Raw genomic sequence first — 20,946 nt, forward strand, 5'->3', positions numbered from 1 at the left:
CACTAGAGGGGGACCTATACACAGAGAAGGCAAAAAAAAATCTCTGACATAAAAGCAAGGAAATTAATTAGCAAAGTCCACAGACAATCTTAAAATTAAATATGGCTAGAAGCGAATTTAGCCAGGATATAGAAGGTTAAAATATGCATACTACTGCCCCTCACAATTCTATTTTTAAATAACACAAGTTGCATAAAGAGAGCTGTAATGCATCAAAACTCAGACTTAAAAAATCCTGAACTGGTAACACTTTTTGGCCTTCAGGAAGTTTCACAGTACAGTCACTCAGCTTTGTAGCACTGTTTTTTTGATGTTGGGTTTAAACAACATACATTTAAAATATCCTCATCAAACTCCAGAAATGAGTGTGCAGAAATAAAAATATTACCCTTTGGAAGCAAAAAGGTCTGTCGCAGAACTCCTACCTCTCTTTTGTCTGGCGCTGGGACTGGAATTCCTGTTTTTATTGTTAGATGTTTCCACGTTTGATGTCTCGGATTTGTTTTCATATATACTTGATGACTTCCTGCTATACCTTTGGACAAAAGAAATACAAAAATAGTTACACTCCTGCTTAATACCTAATGGAGCACTGAGCACTAAACATTCTTTTTCACCCTCAGATATGGAAGCCTAAGGAATAAAGGGCAGGTTTTAAAATTCTGTGCGCTATGAAAGTCTGCATCTGTGCAGACATGTATGGTGGAAAAAGCCATTCTAGCCCGTCTCCTTTCCACACCACACAGTGAGGGATGTGCTAAGTGAGAGTTGGGAAGGGAAAAATGGAGGAACAAGGTGGTTGTCTCACAAGGTCTTTTTGCAAGTCCAACAGATTTGGAAGGAAGGAGTGGAAAACTAGGTTAGAAAAGAGGACTCCGGTTTTCCAAGAGAGAAATGGGTACTGGATGGTCACGCGGGAGGTCATACCATGTGTAGAGGAACATATGGATTCCCCTGGCTCCAGAATCCCCCAACTTCTGTCTCTTTTGCTCTTTGAAAACATGAATCCAAGTGGGATATCCCTGTCCACAGATGGACCATAGAAGAGAGGACCCATCTTGCCAGATTCACACAGGTATCAGCCCTGTCATCTGTAGGAGGAAGGAAGCCCTTGCCCCAGGTTTGTACGGCACTGGAGCTGCAGGTTATCTCATGGTTCTCATCCTCATTGTTTTGCAAATGTCTGGGCAGTTTAGTTTGGGTGTTTGACTGTTACCTTTGGCAGACTGCTCCACACATTTCATTGGATCTGCACACTTGAAATACTCTTTTCCAAAATCTTGTTATTAACATGCATCAGCAATTACATTGCTGTTTACAATTAACATGAACTGTGATACTTGACATTCATAGGGTTTGTCTTGCTGTAAGGGAAGGTCCAAGATATCATGAAAAACTTAAAAGCATTTGGAATACTAAAGATCTGTGAATACCTTTTATAACTACAAGGCAGCCTGGGGCTCACTGCTTTGTATTTGAACCTCTGACCTCTTTCTGATGGAACCTTAACAGAGATCTCTGTTACCTCCTGTACTAAATCAAAATGTGATTTTGCAGCCTGATGTCAGGTACAAAATGGGGCTCAAAATAAATATTGGAACAAATCCAAAGTACACTCACATTTCCTTAGCCTTTTTTCTCTGTTCCTTCCCCTCAAGACTGAGATAACTGTGAAACATGCAGCTGACAGTTAAAAAGATTTACAGCTGTGAGAAAGACACCAAGAAAACGCACAAGCTTCTCTGAAACAGCATCTGCAGTAAAACTCCAAGTGTATATCTATGTGCACACAGAATATTTTTACATGGGTGTATGGCTGAATCAGTCACTTCCAATAAAGCAGATAGTTAAGCAGTTAGAACGATAGTCTATTTAAGTTTCATATGTTTAAATAGATTAGAGAACAATACAAACGGATCATTTCATTATCACTGAAATGCAGCAGCCTTCCTTTGAGAGAGATTCAGCAGCAATAGATACCACAGGGCATCTCATTTCAGGATTAAACAGTGAAACTTTGGGAAAGAATTTACAGAGAATTTAAATAGATTGAACAGGATTTAGGGACCCTTAATAACCAACTGTATTAAGGGCACTGGCTCTAAGTGTCCCTTTGCCAACACCTCAGCTCCAATCCCAAGTCAGCCCAGCCCTGCCTTATCTCATGGAATTGCAGCCCCAAGTGCTGTGGCGGCGTGTAAACAAGTAAAAGGATAGTCCTTGTCGTTGAACAGATGGCTCAAGGAGGGGAGAGTGTCCTACCAACAGATTTCCCCAGTGTCACAGTACAGGTTTGACAATTCCCAATGAACAGTAGGAGTCACTGTTACACATGGGCAACCCAGGAGAGGGTGTCTATTGGTTAGATAAAATCTCAGTAATTAACTACCCTCCAACCACTACCAGAGCACTGATGATGCTGGTTGCCCTTTAGCTAATCCTGTCTACTGCTGGCCTGCTTATAGCACCTTGCACAACTGGGGCTGCTTTAGTCACGGCAGTCGTAAACACAGGCTAAGCCTGTGTGGGTGGCTATCTCAAAGCCTAGTTTCTTCCTTCCTCTCCGTGCCTCCGCCCAGCATCCCAAAACAGGCTGCAGAAGGGGCTCCACAGTCTGAGGAATTCTGGATCCACCATTTCATATCAACTAGCGCAAAGCCACCTTGTGCTGCCACTCCCCTGTCCTTGCCTCTCTCTGAGACACATGTTACAGAGGATCAAGGCAGTCTCTGCTTACAATAGCCAACAGGACACTGTTCCACTCACGAAAGCCCAAAGCATTGTTCTTTTATGAAGACTTACCATTTTCTCCCTGTACCTACAATAACCCAGCATTTGGAGCAGAAGCATCTGAGCTCTCCTCCTCTGACCACATGGCCTTTCTTCCTGCAGTTAATTATTTTTCTGTTGACATATTTTGTCTATAATTTCTGCTCTGAGTATTCTCACTTCAAGAGCCTTATAAGAGGGACATACATCTGGATTGATTTGAAACATTTTTGTGATTGCATTTCATATATTACTTGAATACTTTTCTCCTACCTAAGGTTTTGCTAAAAGATTTTCACCCTTAAACCTTTTCAGCTTAAACCTTAAACAATGCAAATGTAACTAAGCCTAGAGAAAATATGGTACAGGACAAACAGCACTGCATCTGTTTAAAATTTATTGCATCAAGTTGTACAACTCTCAAAGGCTGGCTGTGTTACATGGGATTTCTTGGTTTGGTTGATCCTGCTAAAATTTTACAGGGATATCCCATGCCAACTTACATTAAGCTTGCCCAGCAATTGGGTCATTACAAAAATTTGATGACAGCTCCATTCAACATCCTGGAAATGTTCCAACACATTTTGTCTAAACTTGAGTTAATCCAGAGCATATGGTTCTTTCACAAAAGTAAATGATCATCTTTGAAATGAATTCTGCATTGTGATTTTAGTTTCCCCGTGAGCAAAACGTTTAGCTACATGTCTTTAAAAAGTTTGAAGACAATCGAGTAAGTTCATACCCAGGAAGCTAAACACAGAAAATGAAGAATTTATGTACTGCAAAACCACAAAGGCAAGACAAAACATGGCCCTGATATGCTATAACTGCAGTTACCTGCTCGCGTTGGAGGAATCCATGGGTGCATGGTATACACTCTCGGTGATTCTTTGGTGCAGTTGGCTTGCTTCTGTTAAAGAAAAAGTAAAAAGAAATTGCTCCAAATTGTATAAATTGCTTCTTTATTTGCATAGAAGGTGAGAAAGAGGGAGAGAGAAGTAGGAGAGGAGAGATTTTGACTGCTGCTGCTGCAAGAAGAGAAAGGCATGTGGCGATCTTAAATGAGAGCTGAAAACTTAGCTCACCCAAACATCTCTTCCACCCATATTTTTTCAGTGAAGAAGAAACTTCTTCCCCTACTACCTTTTCTTTCCTTTGTACCTCTTCCTAGCTCACTGCACAATATGGATCTAGAGAATGGACATACTGGCATTTTTTCCAGAATACAAGTTTTGTGGCTCACAGCTTTTTCTGGATTTAGCAATACACATCCATTGGTCCTTTTACACATGCAGCCATCTAGTAGAATATATCCCCATCCCTCTGAAGAATGCTTTTGCTCAACATCCTGGACAAACAGCAACCAGAAAATGTCACTTGTTCGCTCCTTTTGCACAGCTGCACTTGTACCTATGTCCAGTAACTGCTGAGTGGAAAAACATGATAAGAAAGACGCTGACAACCTGGTTTTCAGGACCAGGAGAGTCAAGACACTGAGAAGTGTGGAAGCAATGGAAGGAGCTGCTGAGATCCTAGGGCTATTTCACTCTGGAAGAAGATGAAGCTCCTGTCAATGAAAGGAGAACAAAGGGACAGGGGCAGCACTGAAAGATTAAACTTAAAGTCTTTTGTGGGTGGGAATGTTGGAAGAAAGGAGCACTCTGCATGAGGAGTCAGAAGTAGCTCCATTCGTGGTTTTGGCAACTGATTCACAGGCTGGCACAAATCCCTTAAGACGCATCTGTAATTCCCTTGCCTTCAAGAGACAATCATGCTCTTTGGGATCAATGGTGTTACCCAAAGCCTTGCTGGTGTTCCGTGCTCACTGCTGTATACGATTGGGGGTATATATACACTAAGTGTTTGGATGCTAACGACCTACATGTTAAACTATTTATCACATATCTTTGGCCACCTTCTTTGCCTTTTACTCACTCAGTCACCTCAGCTGGTTCCTTCCAACATTCCAACCCCCTCTGCAATTCCTAACAACAGTCATTAGAAACAGCCCAGACAAACAAATGTATCCCTCTTCCTTCTCTCATTACAGTGCACAGTTGGAGAAATATCCAGGCTTGGTTTAAGCATGAATTAAGGCCTCTTGTTTGATTAGTCACTGGAAACAGAAACAACTGTTTAAAACCACAGGACAAAGCATTTTCCTCCTGCCATCAGTACCTGTAATAAGGGCTTTGGTTCATGTGATCAGTTGGGAAAAGGCAATAGGAAGAGTTGCAATAGACTATAAGATACAATTTTTACCCTCTGACTGCTGTTCTGATGGATTCACTTTGCTCATAGACTAGGATGAAAATCATACTTTTATGTTCTCAAGACCAGAATGGAGAAAGTCTTGAGTTCAACCAGTAACTGACTCTGCTTTGACAGGATGTTGGACTATGATGTCCTAAGGTCCCTTGAAACCTAAAATATTCTAGGATCCTATGATCTTAAGACAAAACTACAAAGAAAATAAAAATAGAAATGTTTTCAAAAATTTTCAGTCTTGATTCCTACACATTTTTCTCTGGAAAATGCATAGTAACTCTAGCATATAGGTCTTGTATGCTACGAAGATTTCACAAATGCTCATCTGTGTGACATACAAGCTTCATTTTCTTTGCCTAGAAACACACATGGAGGATTAGCACTCTACCCTATTAAAAACATACATTTTCTCCATAAGCTACTCTTCTGTGGTAGCTTAAGTAAAGCCAGCTTTTACATTTCAGAAGAAAATATTACAAACCATAGAGTCCCTAGATCAAGTCCTGACGCTGCACTGATAAAAATCTTGAGTTCTTTCCTCAGCAGTTCCTGAACTGACCACAGTGAAATTCAGAATAAAAAGGAAAAAGGATGGAGACAAGAATAGTAGTAACAAAAGACCTGAGTAATAAGCATTGTAAATAAGTATATTGTTATGGGTTGGATTAAATTGCTGAGGCTAATGTGCATAGTCGTTTCCCTCCACTTAAGGAGGTTGTAAGAATTCATTGTCTTTGTGAAACAGACAATTGAAATAAAGGTGACGTCTAAAGTTGAAGCTCAGGAACATGTTTCCATCTAGGACAAAGTCTGCTTAGGAATCTGAAGGATGTGGGTGGAGAAGCTTTGCTGGCATTGCTTTAAGGAGAGGTGTGTGTATGAGAGAAGCAGAAAATGACAGGTCAAGGTGAGAAGCAATGCCAGGATCCAGCAAAAGTCTACATTAGACGGAGGTATGGTTTTTGTTTTTTTTTTTTTCCTGAGAGAGCCTGAAAAATGGCTTTTAGAACTCTGTACATTCTTTTTCATAAATAGAATAGTATCTCAGATAGCTTTCATCAGTATGTTCTCTTACTATCTGGAATAACCTGACTGAATTTTGTCTGTCTTGGGTTCAATATCTTAAATGAAAAAAAGTGTTATTATTTTAGGTACTTATGAGGCTTCGCTTTGATCATTCATGTGTTGGGCATGTCACAAATCATTTTCATAGTGACATCTCTGTGAGAGAGGGAAATGTCATTAATCGTGTTTTACAAGGAGGTCACCAAGATAAAAAGATGGGATAACTGACTGACATTTAAAACCTAGGGTGGGTGACTAGGTTTAAAATAAAAACATTCAAAAAACCCAACAAAGCAAAACAAACAATAGGACAGAGAGAAACAGTTGCTGTGTCAGGTCATGTATGTGGAAGGAGATCTTTTGTGTCAGGTCTAGTGACAACACACAGAGTGAACACTGAACCCCATCTCCTCACATGCTGATGTAAATGGATGTTTCCAGGGTTGTGGCTTGAGAGGGAGAACAGAGAAAAATCATGTTCCTTGGGCTAACTGTGAATGGAATAATTATTCATACCATTTCAAAAGTTCTAAGAAATTTTCTTTGATCAGGACAAGGGTTTAAATCCCAGCCATGCTGCAGCCACCCAGCTCATCCTCGCATAGATCTGTTCTTACTGATCCCACTGGTGGTACTGGACAGGACTGTAACTCATCCCAGCTCCAAGCTGTCACACACAGCTACAGAAAGCAAGCAACATTACCAGATCTCACTTTGTGCCCCCTACCTCTACACGCTTCCAGTTGTCCTGTCAGGACTTTGCGAATCTCTGAAATCCAGGTGTTTTTCAGCTCAACAGAAGATGCCTGAGAACACAAGAGGAAAAAGCAAAGCAGATCTAGTCAAAGTATGCTGCCCATCACTTGGCTGCCCTGACCTACATTTGCTCTCAATTTTCCCAAGGAATGGAGCACTGCGGCCAGCTTTGCTCAAAGAGGATGCTCTTCAAGATGGAAAAGTTACCATCAATCTAAGGTCCTGTCCTTGCTTTTCTGTCCAGCATTCCAAGTAATTTTCCACTACTTTGTTTCCACTTTTAGCCCAAATCATAACCATTTTCACAATGATATATTAATTTCAGTGTCAATACAACAATGACGCTTCCAATGGCTGTTGTTTCTTGAGTGTACAGGACAGTGAAAGTCATGAAACTGAAAACTTTCTTAAAAGCAAGTCAATTGAAAGGAATTCTAGTCCTTGGCGGAAAAAAAAAAAAAAAAAAAAAAAAAAAGATGTAGACCTCTTCTCTGCCATTATACCAGATCTCAAATTTCTTGTTATCCCCTTTTACATTTTCTGTAATGCCCACAGTGCTCATCTGTTTCAAAATAGAAAAGAAGATGTAATCTGGAAAATGTCAATACTCTTTAAACTCTTTATCCTCTGAGAACTATTTTAAAAGGCTGCATTCACTTCTGTACCTTAGGGTGTCATTAAAAGTAAAATTTGGAACATGTTATTTCTCAACATCTAATTTATCATTCATCTATTTGACTGTTATAGGAAATTTTTTTTTTAAATTTAAGTGCTCAAAAGTAACAGAAGCTAATGGCTGATCATGAGTTTTTCTTCTTTGCTTTTTTTTTCCTGAACTGTGGGTCAGTTTTCAACCCTATCCTGGCTCTTGTCCACCTATACAAATTTTCAGTTTGAAGAAGATGGTATTTTCAACTTGCCATCACTGACCTTTTGAGGTGAGAGAGGAAGAGGGATGGAACAGGGCTTTGTGAGATTTAATGACTCATCTGCAAATCCAGACAACACAAAAAGTTTGATAGAGTTTCAGGAAAATTTAAAAAATTGGTGAGCAAGGAGCCAAGTGCCTAGCTAGGCAAGACAAACAAGGAACTGTGGAAAAATAATTCTAGATTTCTTAAATGATTGATTCTTAACCACAATTTTGAGGTCCAACTGCTGCTATACTTACAAGCTTCCCATCTTTTTCCTGTATTTGTTCATCCCCCTTGTTCTGATTTGCCTCAGCATTAGATATGAAGATTTAAACAGTTTTGATTATGTCATCATTCCTGCTATCTCCACAGAAAAAAATTTAAAACATTCATATGAATTGGTCTGCTCCTTGAACCAGGTTCTATTACAGCTCCTGTCTGGTTACTCTGTAATAAATTTGCAGCGTGATGACCCATGTTAGTTGTCTGAAATCACAAGCGTCACACCAATGTGCTTAAAGGAAAAATTTGGCCTACCTATGAATGTCATCTTAACAGCAAATATCCTGACTCATACCTGGAAATGTCACTCCTGCAAATAAAAGGACGCTTCTACTTCACTGTGATTCATCTGTAGCTACGGTTGTCACAGAATATATCTGCTCAACTGGTGTCAGTAGTAAAACCTGCAATAGAACTGAACTTGCAGGATGCTTATAGGCAGAACAATGAGAGATCTGGGTCCGTTCAGTCTTGCTTTTCTTTATGGGACACTGGGCAAAAACACACAAGGTGCCCATTTGTACTGAGTTGCAAAACCAAGGCTCACATCTGGAGCTGCAGGACATGTGGCTGGGTCTGTTTCTAGATCAAAATCAGTAGGAGCTTTCATTTACTCAGGAGTGCAAGATAGTCCCAGATGCATGTACTTTCTTCAAGTCTCCACATGGAAACATTCCCATGTTGTGAGAACACCAGGTTTATTTCTCTCCCCCACCATTACCACATTTATTACCTTTAATGAATTTTTAAAGCTGTATGAAGCTGTCTTCTCATGACCATCTGTGTTCTCCTCCCGTTTCTTGCAGAAAAGCAGCATCTTTGTATAGAGGAAGAGGTGTCTCTGCATTGGTTTGAATCTAGCCAAGTCCTTCACTTTGTTGTGCCCCTTCTTGTGGTCAGTCCACACATTGAAGGAACCTTGCATCAACAGTTTGCCAAGCTCACTGACATCCCCCTAGCAAGCAAGGAAAAGAGAGAGCCTACATCACATTCAGACTAGGGTAATCTCAGGCACCATTCTTTCCCCTAGTGGTGTTTAAACTTTCAGGCAGAGGCATGTGCCTCAGTATCTCTTCTGTTGGAGAGTGACCACTGGAATCCCATCTGCACATGTCTCCTTGCTAAACCTGTGTGGTTTCTTCATATAACCATTAACGCATTGTTTTCCATGTCCATAATTCTCACTTTGTCTCCCCATCCACAGTTAGTGTGTAAGGTGTGTCTCGGGACCTCTTTGGATCTGACTCACAGGCTCTCTCCCTTGATGACTTCAGGGGAAGCATCTTCTGACAAGAACTGAGTTTCAAGACTCCTGACTCCAAGGCAGTATGGAAGCCCAGTGCAGTCCACATATCCAAGCAAAGGCCTTGGCTCTGAAAGATCTGGGTTCAGTTCTGCTCTGCTACCAGCTTCTTCTATCCCTGGGCAAAACCCTGAAAGATGCTTAGCTGTCTGAAGACACAGACTGGTGTCTAAAGGTATGTAGGTGTGTAATTCCCTCCCATTGCAAAATAGTCCTTAAAAGCTTTGTCAGTAGTTTCTCAGCTCCCCATCTGCAAACCATGCAGTGCTGCACAGCCCTGGGCAAAGAGGGAGTAAGTGCACCAAGGAGCCATAAAAGTACCTGAGGGAGAATGAAACTAAGCAGAAACCAGACTTTACTAACTTAAAGCCCTTGTCTGAAGACTGTTGATGGGTAAATACTTCAACTGATATAAGTATTTGGCTCAGATGCCACCAGCACAAGTATTTATAGCACAGTTCAGTACTAAAGAGTGTAGCAATGTGTGGATAGAAAACATGGCAACATCTATATGGTAATGGGCTTCAACAAATAATGATAAACATAATTATCCCAGCAGCAAGTTTTTCTTTGAGTGGTTTAAGGGAATAAGCTCAGGGCATTATTAAAGTACTTATTTTCAGCATTTGTAGTTCTGTTGATTATAAGGTGAAGATGATGTCTCCAAGTGGGAATGTCTCATACCTTAAACTACAGATAGCAAACTGTTCTCCCTCTCACTCCCCATCCTCTACCCTCAATACAACTGCAGAATCAGGGTTTGATTAGGTACCTTTTCACTCCATATCAGGGTATTATTAGAATCTCCAGAGCATTCAAAAAACCTCAGTAATTTCTCTAACAGTCTCTCATTTCTAATATATAGAGTCAGATTTTTTTTTATTTGTGCATATAGGACTGTGTGTATTTGTATTTATATGTGCATGTGGGTGTAGACTGCAAGCCTGTGGAAAGCATACTGATGAGATGTACAGCTAAATAAAACAAACATATTTTCTACATAGTTCTGACAATGGTGAGAGGCTCCTGTCACTCCAGGCACTGAGATCCAGAAACTCAGTTCAACTTTTGTGATAGGTCCATCTCTTCAATCTTGGATCTAGGGCTGGGATTATAGCAAAAAGCAGGAGGCTACCACTGCAGAGAAAGAGGATGGACAGGGATGGCAGTCTGCAGCAATCTCACAAAAGACTTTGAATATTAGTCCACAAGCCCTGGACTCTTTTCAGTGTGGGCAGCAAAAAGAGAGTAGGACACTCCGGTAACTTGTGCTTGTGGACAGCAATATTTTGTCCTAAAGGAAGTTTATTTAAAATGCAGGATTTGATCGCTATCCCACATATAATTATTCCCTGTTAGAACAATACACTGTATCTCATGTTTATGGAAGCTGAGAGATACATATGAATAGCTTAAGTGCTGCTTAATTCATGGACAAACTACCCAGGCCAGGTTGTATACAAATGGTAGGATGGTAGTAGGAAACGTCTCTAAAGCTTCTGCTCTCCAAGCTTTACTTTTTTTGTGTGTTTGCTCAAAAATAAAAACAAAACAAAACCAACTCCAAACTTACATGTTAGCAATTTCTAACACAAGGTCCAAGAAGCAGCATATCCTATGTAATTAGGAGTGTTCATCAGCTGCCACAAAACCTGCTTTTCTGCTGGCATAATACCCTTCCCTGAAAGGTGTCCTAGGCAAATATTTCTATCATACCTGTGTGGGAAAGACTCCACAAGATGAACTATGGGAGGTGTTTATTAGGCATCACAGCTGAGCACCTGGGACAGGTGGAACAGGGAGAAGAAATTATTGGCTTTATCCTCTTTCACCCCGTTTAATAATCGTGTAACAGACCATCTCAGGAATACTGTAAGCATCAGGCTACACAGCAGCCATGTTCCACTTTGTCATATCTTTTGGTTCAGCTAACAAAGCAGAGACAAGAATCTAGTCCTTGGAGCTATATCTGGCATTTCATGGAAGGCTGACAAATTCAAAAGTAGAAGCTGAAAAGGAGCAGGAATGGTCCATTGAGTTCCCGAGTACAAAACTACTCTGAGATTTGAAAGTAAGGAATAGGCAAAAGAATGATCCCAACATTTATATGGATAGGAATCTGGATAGATCTCCTCTGTTCAGGATGTTACCTTTCTTGGAGAAGCTCTTTCTGCTCATCCCTTACAGAAGTGTTTAAGAACAAACTTTTGTAAAATTTCTGTAACTATACATACATTTAAACTGGGAAACAGAAAGCAAGCTAACTTTCTCTTCAGGGGTGAATCAGAAATAATGGAAACTGGGGAAGTAAAAGACATACTGTATCCATGAGCTTCCCATGCCCATGTTGACCAGTTCAAGTCTGCAATAGTAATAGCCAGGCTTTAAAGAGTCTTTCTAAAATGAATCTCTGAGACACTCAGAATTAGTCATAACCAGAATGGTTTAGAGAAGCTTTCACAAGCCTTTGCTCCTGACACCAAGGAGGCTGTAAAAGACTCACTACTGACCCCCCGCAGGAAAAGCCTTGTCTTTCCTGCAAATACAAATGAAGACCTGATTATTTCAAATGAGAAACTGCTGAACAAGGCAACATGTTCAGCAATGTACAAGTTACCAGTTTGTGCACCAGTTGCTGGAAACCCCAAGGGGAGCCAGCAGGCTGTCACAGTAACCAGTAATTCAAAAAGTCACATCAAACAAAACCACCCTGAGTACTGAGAACGGTGGCACCAGGACAAAAACACCTGTCTCCAGAAAGTCCATAAAAGAAAGTCTGGAGAAACCTGAATAAAGCAGAGGTGTCTGGATGTTCATTTATACTGCTCCAGGAAAAAGTTTTCACAAAACAAAAGTGCTAGATGGGAAAGTTTGTCTACTGTGATGGAAAAGTGAACACAAGTTTTGCTGCTGGCTTTAAATAAAACAAAACAGTTTCCCAAGAGTAGGAAAACTAAAAGGAAAACTGACTGCTAAAGTGAACCAGGTTTGGTTTCATTCTCAAGAAATACAAAAAGGAATAAACCATACAGAATTAATTTTACCATTGAGTTTTAGAGGTCTCAGTGGTTTTAGCAGTATCAGTTTAAACATATTTGGACAAATCATCATCTGCAGGGAGTCACTTTAAGCTATTGGCTTGTCTCTCTATACTTAAATAAAATGTATAGCTGAGAATACTTTTAACATCCAATTACACCAGCATAAAATATTTCATTTTAAGACTAGTGTTTTCCTTTGTGTTACTGAAGTTAAGATTTGTTCAGCGAAGATTCAAAAATATACAGCATTTCTGCTCCAGCAGGAGAGAGATTACTAAATAATTCTTTAAGAACTTTCAGTGGTTGAAACAGTCAGATGCTGGATTTCACCTTCTATGTTTGAGAAATTAAAAAACATGAACTATTCCTGTTCAGCCAACAAATTGGAAAATAGTAGGCTTCTCCTACCTTGAGAAAACTTGGAAAAACTGAAAATTAGATGGCAATCATATCAAAAAGATACTGCTAATCTAAACTAAGCAGGAAAACTTCATGCTAGATTTGTAGTCTGCACCAAGATCTGTCTTTAAAGACATAGAGCACAAGACCCCACTGATCAATTCATGATGGGCATAGCTCACAGCTGTGCAGGCCAGGGTAAAGTATATGCTTTACTTAAGTTTGACAGGTTTGGGAGACCTAAGTTATGCTCAGGACCTGTGGCGTTTCTCTGATCCACAAGCACTACAGCTCATTTGTGTGTTTGCTAATAGAACAAAGTGGCCACCGCTTCTCATTCAACCCAGTACAGCCACTGCGGGGTAACAACTCATGTTCTCATTTCACATGTAATGCACAGTCCACAGGAGCATCTCCAACTGTGTACAGCAGTGATCTATGACACACAGCCGAGCAAGCAGTTAAATTCATTTATAAAATAGTGCTGACAGAGGGCATGGCTTCCTCAGCTACCAGATGTAGATGTGCTTGCACAGAAAACTATAGAAATTAAAACTCCTGAAGCCACTCCATCCTACAAAACACAGAGTAACTCTTCCCACCCAGACACAGTCAGTATAGACCCCAGCACTCTCTTTGGAAGTCACATTCTGCATAAAATACTGTTTTCCTGCTGTCCAGACTAAACCCTGTTACTCTGATCTAATAATTACTTGAACACAGCTTCTCAGTATATTGTTTTTTCTTGACACTCTTATCCTGCAACTATTTCAAAATGGGCAACCACATGACCCTCAGGCCTCATTTCACCAGGCGTGTTTCTCCTTTATGTGTCAATCACTTCCACTTCTCACTTAAGGGCTCATTTTGTGTAGGCAACACTAGTTCTTGAAAGTCATATGACTTCAATGGAGTTTCAGCAGAGATACATACATTGGTGGCCTTTGATTTGCACTGTGGTTATTTCATGTTTCAGATGAGTTTACCAGTCTCTGGGATGGATTCTATTACCCACTTCAAATGGAAGCCAAATTTTCCTCCCTAAGTGCAAAAGATTTGGAAACACTTGAGTTGCATAGTGCAAATTTCTTAAGTTGTGTCTGTCACACTCACTGCCTCTCGCCTGCAAAATGAGTTTTGGGTGTGATTACTCAGAAGGACCGCATTTGTCCCACTTCCCCCCCACATTCACACTCCCACCTCCACATGATAGGTAGGCTGACGTGTATTTTTAGTCACCACAACATGCTGCCGAGTAGCATCCTTCAAGAACACAGCACAGGCTCCTGCAAAGCACAGCAGCCACGGGCACAGCATGATCAGTGATGAGAGGAACATTGGCTGGGTCAAGACCAGAGTAAGAGCAACAGCAAATAATACCTCATATCCTGTGATTGCTATCTGGTGCATGGAGTCATTTACTGATTTGATGATATCCAGCACTGTGGCCAGGGCTTCTTCCAATTCAGCGGTACCCTCCGAGTTCTTGCTGCACTTCAGCATTTCCTGATTTAAAAAAAAAAAAAAAGATACGGAAACAACTTGAAAATGTCTTATACCAGAAGCCACCATAAGACAATCCTCCCTGAAATCTGCACTGCATAGACAAAGTAGCAAAACTATAGGAAAAAAAAAAAAAAAAGAAACAAGCCAAACCAACCAACCAACCAAACAAGATGTTCACCAGGATTGTTACTGACGATGTACATTTTGACCTTTTGGATATTTTCAAGTTTTATGGGTTCATTTAAGATGAGACAGGACCATTCTAACATATTTACAATGAACTTCTTGCATGTCACAGAACTACATCCAGGGGTTTTTTTACTCCACATCTGCTAGAAAAGAAACTCAATCTTAATATAACGATTTCAGGTGTTAGAAAAGTCACCATTTCCCTTTGCAATTTGTTCCACAAGGTACTTATTACCACTGTTAAAAATAAAAACTTTTTTCTAGTCTGAATATAGCAGGTTTGACGTTCTACTTCTCACGTTTTAGCAAGCTCTGGTCAGATAAAGAAATTCTGCATGGGAAGAAGTCACTTCCTGTGTAAATGCTTGTAGACTTATGGTCAAATCATCTCACAAATGTCTCTTCCTTAAACTAAATGAGACTTCTTTAATCTATAAAACGGGTTTTTCAGCTGTTAATTTTTGGGGCGTTGAAAGAGACCAGATTACTATAAATCTTCCCCACCTCTTATTCTCTACCTCTCCACTACAATCTACAGATCTACATTTGCAAATTTGAAAACTTTTTTTGAGAGATAGTAATTTTGAAGATCATTGCTGACACCTAACAATTCATCAAACCTTATATTCTGCTTGAAATAAGGGAAGTTATTCCATCCTCCAATCTTTGCACAAGGAAAAAGAGAAAAAGTTCTGGACAAGTTAAGAAGCATGTGCCCAAAGCAAATAAACAAACAAAACCTTTTGAGGGCTCAGTTTCTGTAATCACATTCAGAGATCTTGTTTAGAGTTGAAAATATTTAGGGCCAACTACTTACGTAGCCCAGTACAGTTCCTTACAAGGATGAGTTTTCTTATTTCTATATATGTCTTTTGCTTGAAAAGTTCTAGTCATAGCTCAGGACTTAATTCTCTTCTTGTAACCAATGATTATAATCTATACAAATCCTGAAAGACACTAAAATCTTCATTTTAAATTAAATTAACTGCCTTGTCTCTTGCTCTTCTGCCTACAGAGTAGCCCTGAACCTGATTCAGATGCACAGATGGTTTTTCCTCACTGTATTGTATATAAAGCAGTTACTGCCAATGAGTATACACCTGAGATCAGAATCAGACTCTGTATCTCTGCTAAAAGGATCTAGGGAAGAAAATCTTAACAGATACAAGCCCACATATGGTTGGTACAGTCGAGAAGACAGGAATCTCAAAGCAGATGGAAGATCCCAAGACTACACCATAGAATTTGAAACCAAAGCCAATCAGGATTCCTACCATTGAACAGAAAAAGTAAGATGACTGTAACTAGAAGTAGTAAGATAACTGATCACGTATAGTGACCTGCGATAAATGATGCAGATTCCAAGCACCAAAAAATCAGCTGAATGTTTATTGGTTGCTAATTAGACAATATTTCCAGTGACAGAATTCATAATCAAATAACCATTTTTTTCATCATTATTGACTTGTTCCTGCCTTATATAGCGACCAGTGGAATTAAGGAAACATTTGTCTGGATGCAATTTTCATTTCAGAAATGCAAGCTGTGAAGAAACTAAGAGATAACTTATAATAATAGCACCTCACTAAGAACTGTACTGTAAGTGAGTTTAGTTTTGTTTCTTTATGCTGACTACAATATCAACAGAAACTATGCTCCAGAAATATACCTAGGAATGAATTGAGACTCTACTAACTTTACTATTCTTTACTATAGTAGGAATTAGACCCCTTCAGCAGGGGTGGCCATTGACATAGTTTTCATTCAGGCATATAATTTTGAGCCAAATTTTGAGTTTGTAAATCATTTAATACAAACGCTGAGGCACTTGTGTTCCTGTAAAACAGGGCTGCAAAGAGGTAATTCTTGCAAACCCTAAACAGCAACAGTCTTTTGCCAAGTGCTTGGGTGACCAGGGCTTAGAAGGTAAAAGCAAGATGCATTCCTATGGCACCTATTACACAATTTCTAGGATGAGGATGGATTCCTGCTCTCTGTGTAGTGGTCACGCTGCTTTCTAATATTAGCTAAAATGATTGAAACCAGAGGGTTGCAATAATTGCGATCCATAATTTAAAACGAATCTGCCCATCATTCAAGGCACACAGCTTCTTAGGCACATGGTTGTTACCAATTTTTCACTGACTCCCCTTTTCCTACACTTTAAATGCTCCTACTGCCAGGGAAAGAGTGCACCATCTTCACAGGTCTCATAATCCCTGACAAAGGAAATGTCGTGCCAATGTGTTGTTGTTAAGTACAAAACTGGTCTGACCAGCTTCAACCCCAATGGCTGCAACCTGTTTTGCCTGAGAATTTTACTCCTTGATCTAATCTTGGTTTTATTTACAGTCATATTTCAAATTAAAAGTAGAATCTGGTTTATTCTTGCTCTTCTGAAGACCTTGACATTTTCTCCCTTGTCACAGAATAATTTCAAGAAATAGAGCCAAATTTACTTCTGGATTATGTTGATGTAAATCTACTGGAATCAGTGAAGTTGCATCCTTGTTAATATCCCCCTTCAATATTTGGATGCTACAGTTTTGTGTAAAGTTCATCAACAGGTCACAGAAATACTGCACAAGTGAATGGCCAGCCAGATCCTCATGGTTTAAACTGTAACAATTTGACCAGTGCCATGGTAGCTATTAGCAAATAAAGTTACAGCCTAAAATCTTAATTGCAAATTTCATGCTAAATTTCATGACAGTACACAACACGACATTATGTCCAGAAGCTTGAGAACGGCATGTAATTCACCTTCATGACTTTCCCATAAGGAAAGTCAGTAAGTATTTTTTTTAAGAACTGAGGAGATTAAGACAGAAATTTAAGCCACTGTCTTAAAAAAATGCCATTGTTTTGAGAGCATATATTTCCTGTTTCCCAGTTCAGACAGAAATTTCAAGCACGGACCAATCACAGTTCCAACCAAATCAAGAGGGAAGTTCACGTATTCATCCCGTGAAAGAGTTACAACTTGTTGTTAGCTGGGTCTTTAAAACGGAAGCACCAAAGGGGAGTGGCTCGGTCTGAAAGGTTTGAGTCACAACCACGGGAAAACATCAGGTTCAGAGAGCTGAAAGGGTTTTGTTAAACAGGGACAGATGTCAGAGACAGGATTTAAAGCATCAGTTCCTGTTTTCAAACCCTAAGACCACATACTGATCCAACAAAGCCAAATTCAATATCTGTTTAAAGATAAATAAAAAAATAAAGAAGACAATAAAGTACTTACTATATAAAATATATTACTTTATATATGTAACAGTATATATAGTTAGTATACTGCTACTGCTTAGTATACAAGTATGTACTTATTCTGAAAGAGAAGTCCTTTCTCTGACAGTTTGTTACCATTTTACAACTTAGCATTACAACGTACTTGTTGAAGAACCAAGAGAGGATTTATTTCCAGGTCATCCTCAACAAATAATGTTGATATGTAATTCTGTAAGTAAAACAAGCTATACATTGGAATTCTTTGCATTGTCATGGAGAACTTACCTTTAACAGCAACTGGTACTTTGTGATTCTCTGGACTGGCTTTAAGAGATAAGCATCTAGTGAGAGTTTATGATCCAGCTTACGTTGACATTCCTGTAAGAGACAACAGGAAAGAAAAATACAATTGTTTCTTGAAACACAGGGAAGACATCAACGTCATTTTCATTTGTTAATCTTAAGATTGTATGTCTGTGAACTAATTGAGAGTGAAATTTGTTCCATCTGCACAGGAGTTTCTAGGTTACTTATATCCTAGTGAAAATATAACTAAACAAGAGCTAATGTTTAGGTTCAGCTTAGTGTTGAAATCTGGCATGCCCTGCTGATGAGATCGCAATCACCCAGGGTTTGCAAGGAAGCCAGCACTTCTTTGCTTTGGGTACAGCCTGAAGAGTCAGGCTCCTGTCCAGGAAACCTACCTGCTACTCTACCTAGGAGCAGTAGGCAGTCTCCAGTGGAGAGCACCTGCCATCAGTATAAGAAGCATGCAGAAAAGTCTGTATATTGCTCTAGGTTTTCTAAAGAAAGAAGAAATACAGAAGAAAAACAAGCTTTGATGGCCTAGCACTGCTAGTCTGCAATGGAACTCCACCTGAAAAAAGATGCTGTCTCCACACTGTCTCCAGAGAGCTTCAGACCTTGGCTTGTTCTGACAGTATTTTTCATATATTTGGAGGTCCTCTTTCTGCAAGAAAAAGAGAGTTTAAGTAAGGTGAGAAAAAAGAATTCACAGAGAATCTGCCTTGAGTCACACTTTTTCTTACCCTTCATCCAAACACCTGAAGTAAGTAATACACAGGGATAGCTCTGTATATAAAAAAAAAATAGGAAGCTACTGAACTTGCTTTTTACTCCTGTAAAGTTAAATACACCTGAAAATTAGATTATTTTTTCTCACTTTTTGCACAGAGCAAGGAGACCACAGACTGGAAGACACATAATTTAATTTCAAAACAGTTCTCTTCCAGTGAGGGGAATACGTGGTTTGAAAACATTAGAACTGTAAGCATTGTTAACAGCACAGACTGGTAACTGCTACAATGCTCACCACTTAGCTAAGGTCTGCATGTTCAAAACACTTCAAAAATAGCATTTGGTCTCAATAGTACAAGGATGAATTAAAAAGCAGCAAGTTTTTCTTGATGATGTCTCAGGCCTTGCAAGGGGAAGTATTTAAACTCTGTTTATCCCAATTAGAAGTGGGTGGATTCACTTGACCTTTATTTACCTTTGACTATGCTCCAGGTGCTCTCACTGAAGTCTATGGCAAAAATCTCACCGACTTCAGTGAAAAGCAAAGCAATCTCTATAAAAGCCCAGAGGGGTGTATTTTGAGCTCCCTAGGCTCTGTGGGTGGATTCAGACAGACAGACATGCATCTGCCAGGTTCTCAGCTCACTAACTGCGCTGGGTTGGCACAGAAGCCCTACAGCCACGCGACCGTGGAGCAGTGCCATCCAGGCTCCCGAGCAGGGCTGGCCGTGTCTGACCAGCTGGGAGCTTCCCATCTCTGTCTGCACCTATCCTGGTGGATGTGACTTCAGTGAATCAAAGACAGTGCCAAAAATAAATCTTGGGAACTCCTGGCTCTTGCCTCTGTGCTTTCAGCACAGTAGGCAGTGCCTATACACTCTTGGTGCAGGGAAAGCTTTTTCTTTTGTATAGAATTACTAGAAGAAATCAGTATTGTTGCTATCTTCCTCTATAGAGACCTATACTAGTGTCACCCTGGAGAATCAGGTGTGAAAGCAGAGCTCTGCCATGTAACACCTTACTCCTGAAGGGTTACACAATACTGAAAGCTCCATTGCAACTCAATAGAGTATTAATGGTGCTGTTTCAAAACAAGCAGAGTGTTTTCTTCACACAAATAGAATTGTTTGTACGTGTTGCCTTGGGAAGTTAGCAGGAGGTAAATAATAAAGTGTAACCAAACTTTACAATTTGTTCCTGGCCCACAGAAACCTAACTGGACTGCGCAAGAAGAACAGAGACAGCAACGGTCAAGATTAGGGGTAAGAGAAAAGTACCAACCTAAATTTAAAGAAAAGGTACAATAATCAACAATTTACCAGTAATTTGTCACAGGGCATCTACTACTGCCTCAATCTGTGACACCTGCTCAGGCAGGTACATTTTTAAATACAACTTTAAGTTTTGTAATAGTGTAAAGAATAGGAAATTCCTGGTGAGGTTACCACGATCAAGCTCTAAAACGCCAAGAAATAATTAATTGTCTAATTACTCAAATCCCAGTCTTAAATGTTCCACACATCTCTATTTTCCTATCTAGAAGTTCTGACTTCTTGCTGGTACTTGTACACCATGTTCATCTCTCCTGCAATGCTTTCCCTTTCCACGGTGGTTTGCGTGGCAAGGTTTTGGTAGTGGGGGGCTACAGGGGTGGCTTCTGGGAGAAGCTGCTAGAAGCCTCCCCTGTGTCCAGCAGAGCCACTGCCAGCCGGCTCCAAGGCGGACCCACTGCTGGCCAAGGCCATCGGTGATGGTGGTAGCGCCTCTCCTGTATTTTTTGAGAGGGGAGGGAAAATAAAGCTGTGCAGCAGCAATTGCAGCTGGGAGAGAAGAATGCGAATGTGTGAGAGCAACAGCTCTGCAGACCCCAAGGTCAGTGCAGGAGGGGGAGGAGACGCTCCAGGCCCGGGGCAGAGGTTCCCCTGCAGCCCGTGGGCAGCCCACGGTGAGGCAGCTGTGCCCTGCGCCCAGGGAGGCCCCGGGGGAGCAGAGACCCCCCTGCAGCCCGGGGAGGGCCCCACAGCACAGCAGGTGGGTGCCCAGAGGAGGCGGTGACCCCGTGGGAAGCCGACACTGGAGCAGGCTCCTGGCAGGGCCTGTGGCCCCGTGGGGAGAGGAGCCCCCGCTGGGGCGGGTCATGAGGCGCTGCAGACCGGGTAAGGGACCCCAGGCTGGAGCAGGGGAAGGGTGT

The 20,946-nt window shown here is 40.6% G+C and overlaps 1 protein-coding gene across 15 annotated transcripts in view; it reads right to left on the reverse strand.

The window, feature by feature from the left end:
- The window catches only part of MCF2L2 (MCF.2 cell line derived transforming sequence-like 2), a 181,072-nt gene that overhangs the window by 20,921 nt on the left and 139,205 nt on the right, over positions 1-20,946 (reverse strand). For all 15 annotated transcript variants that reach the window (XM_026854534.1, XM_026854533.1, XM_026854530.1 and 12 more), the window contains exons 19-26: positions 18,595-18,687; positions 18,003-18,095; positions 14,178-14,303; positions 8,788-9,009; positions 7,332-7,420; positions 6,830-6,912; positions 3,607-3,679; positions 426-535 (exon numbers count right to left, since the gene is read on the reverse strand). In XM_026854534.1, the coding sequence (XP_026710335.1) occupies positions 426-535; positions 3,607-3,679; positions 6,830-6,912; positions 7,332-7,420; positions 8,788-9,009; positions 14,178-14,303; positions 18,003-18,095; positions 18,595-18,687 (889 nt within the window). The remainder of the gene's footprint in view (positions 1-425; positions 536-3,606; positions 3,680-6,829; positions 6,913-7,331; positions 7,421-8,787; positions 9,010-14,177; positions 14,304-18,002; positions 18,096-18,594; positions 18,688-20,946) is intronic.

Source organism: Athene cunicularia, assembly GCF_003259725.1.
Source record: "Athene cunicularia isolate RWA chromosome 9 unlocalized genomic scaffold, athCun1 chr9_part1, whole genome shotgun sequence".
NCBI lineage: Eukaryota > Metazoa > Chordata > Aves > Strigiformes > Strigidae > Athene > Athene cunicularia.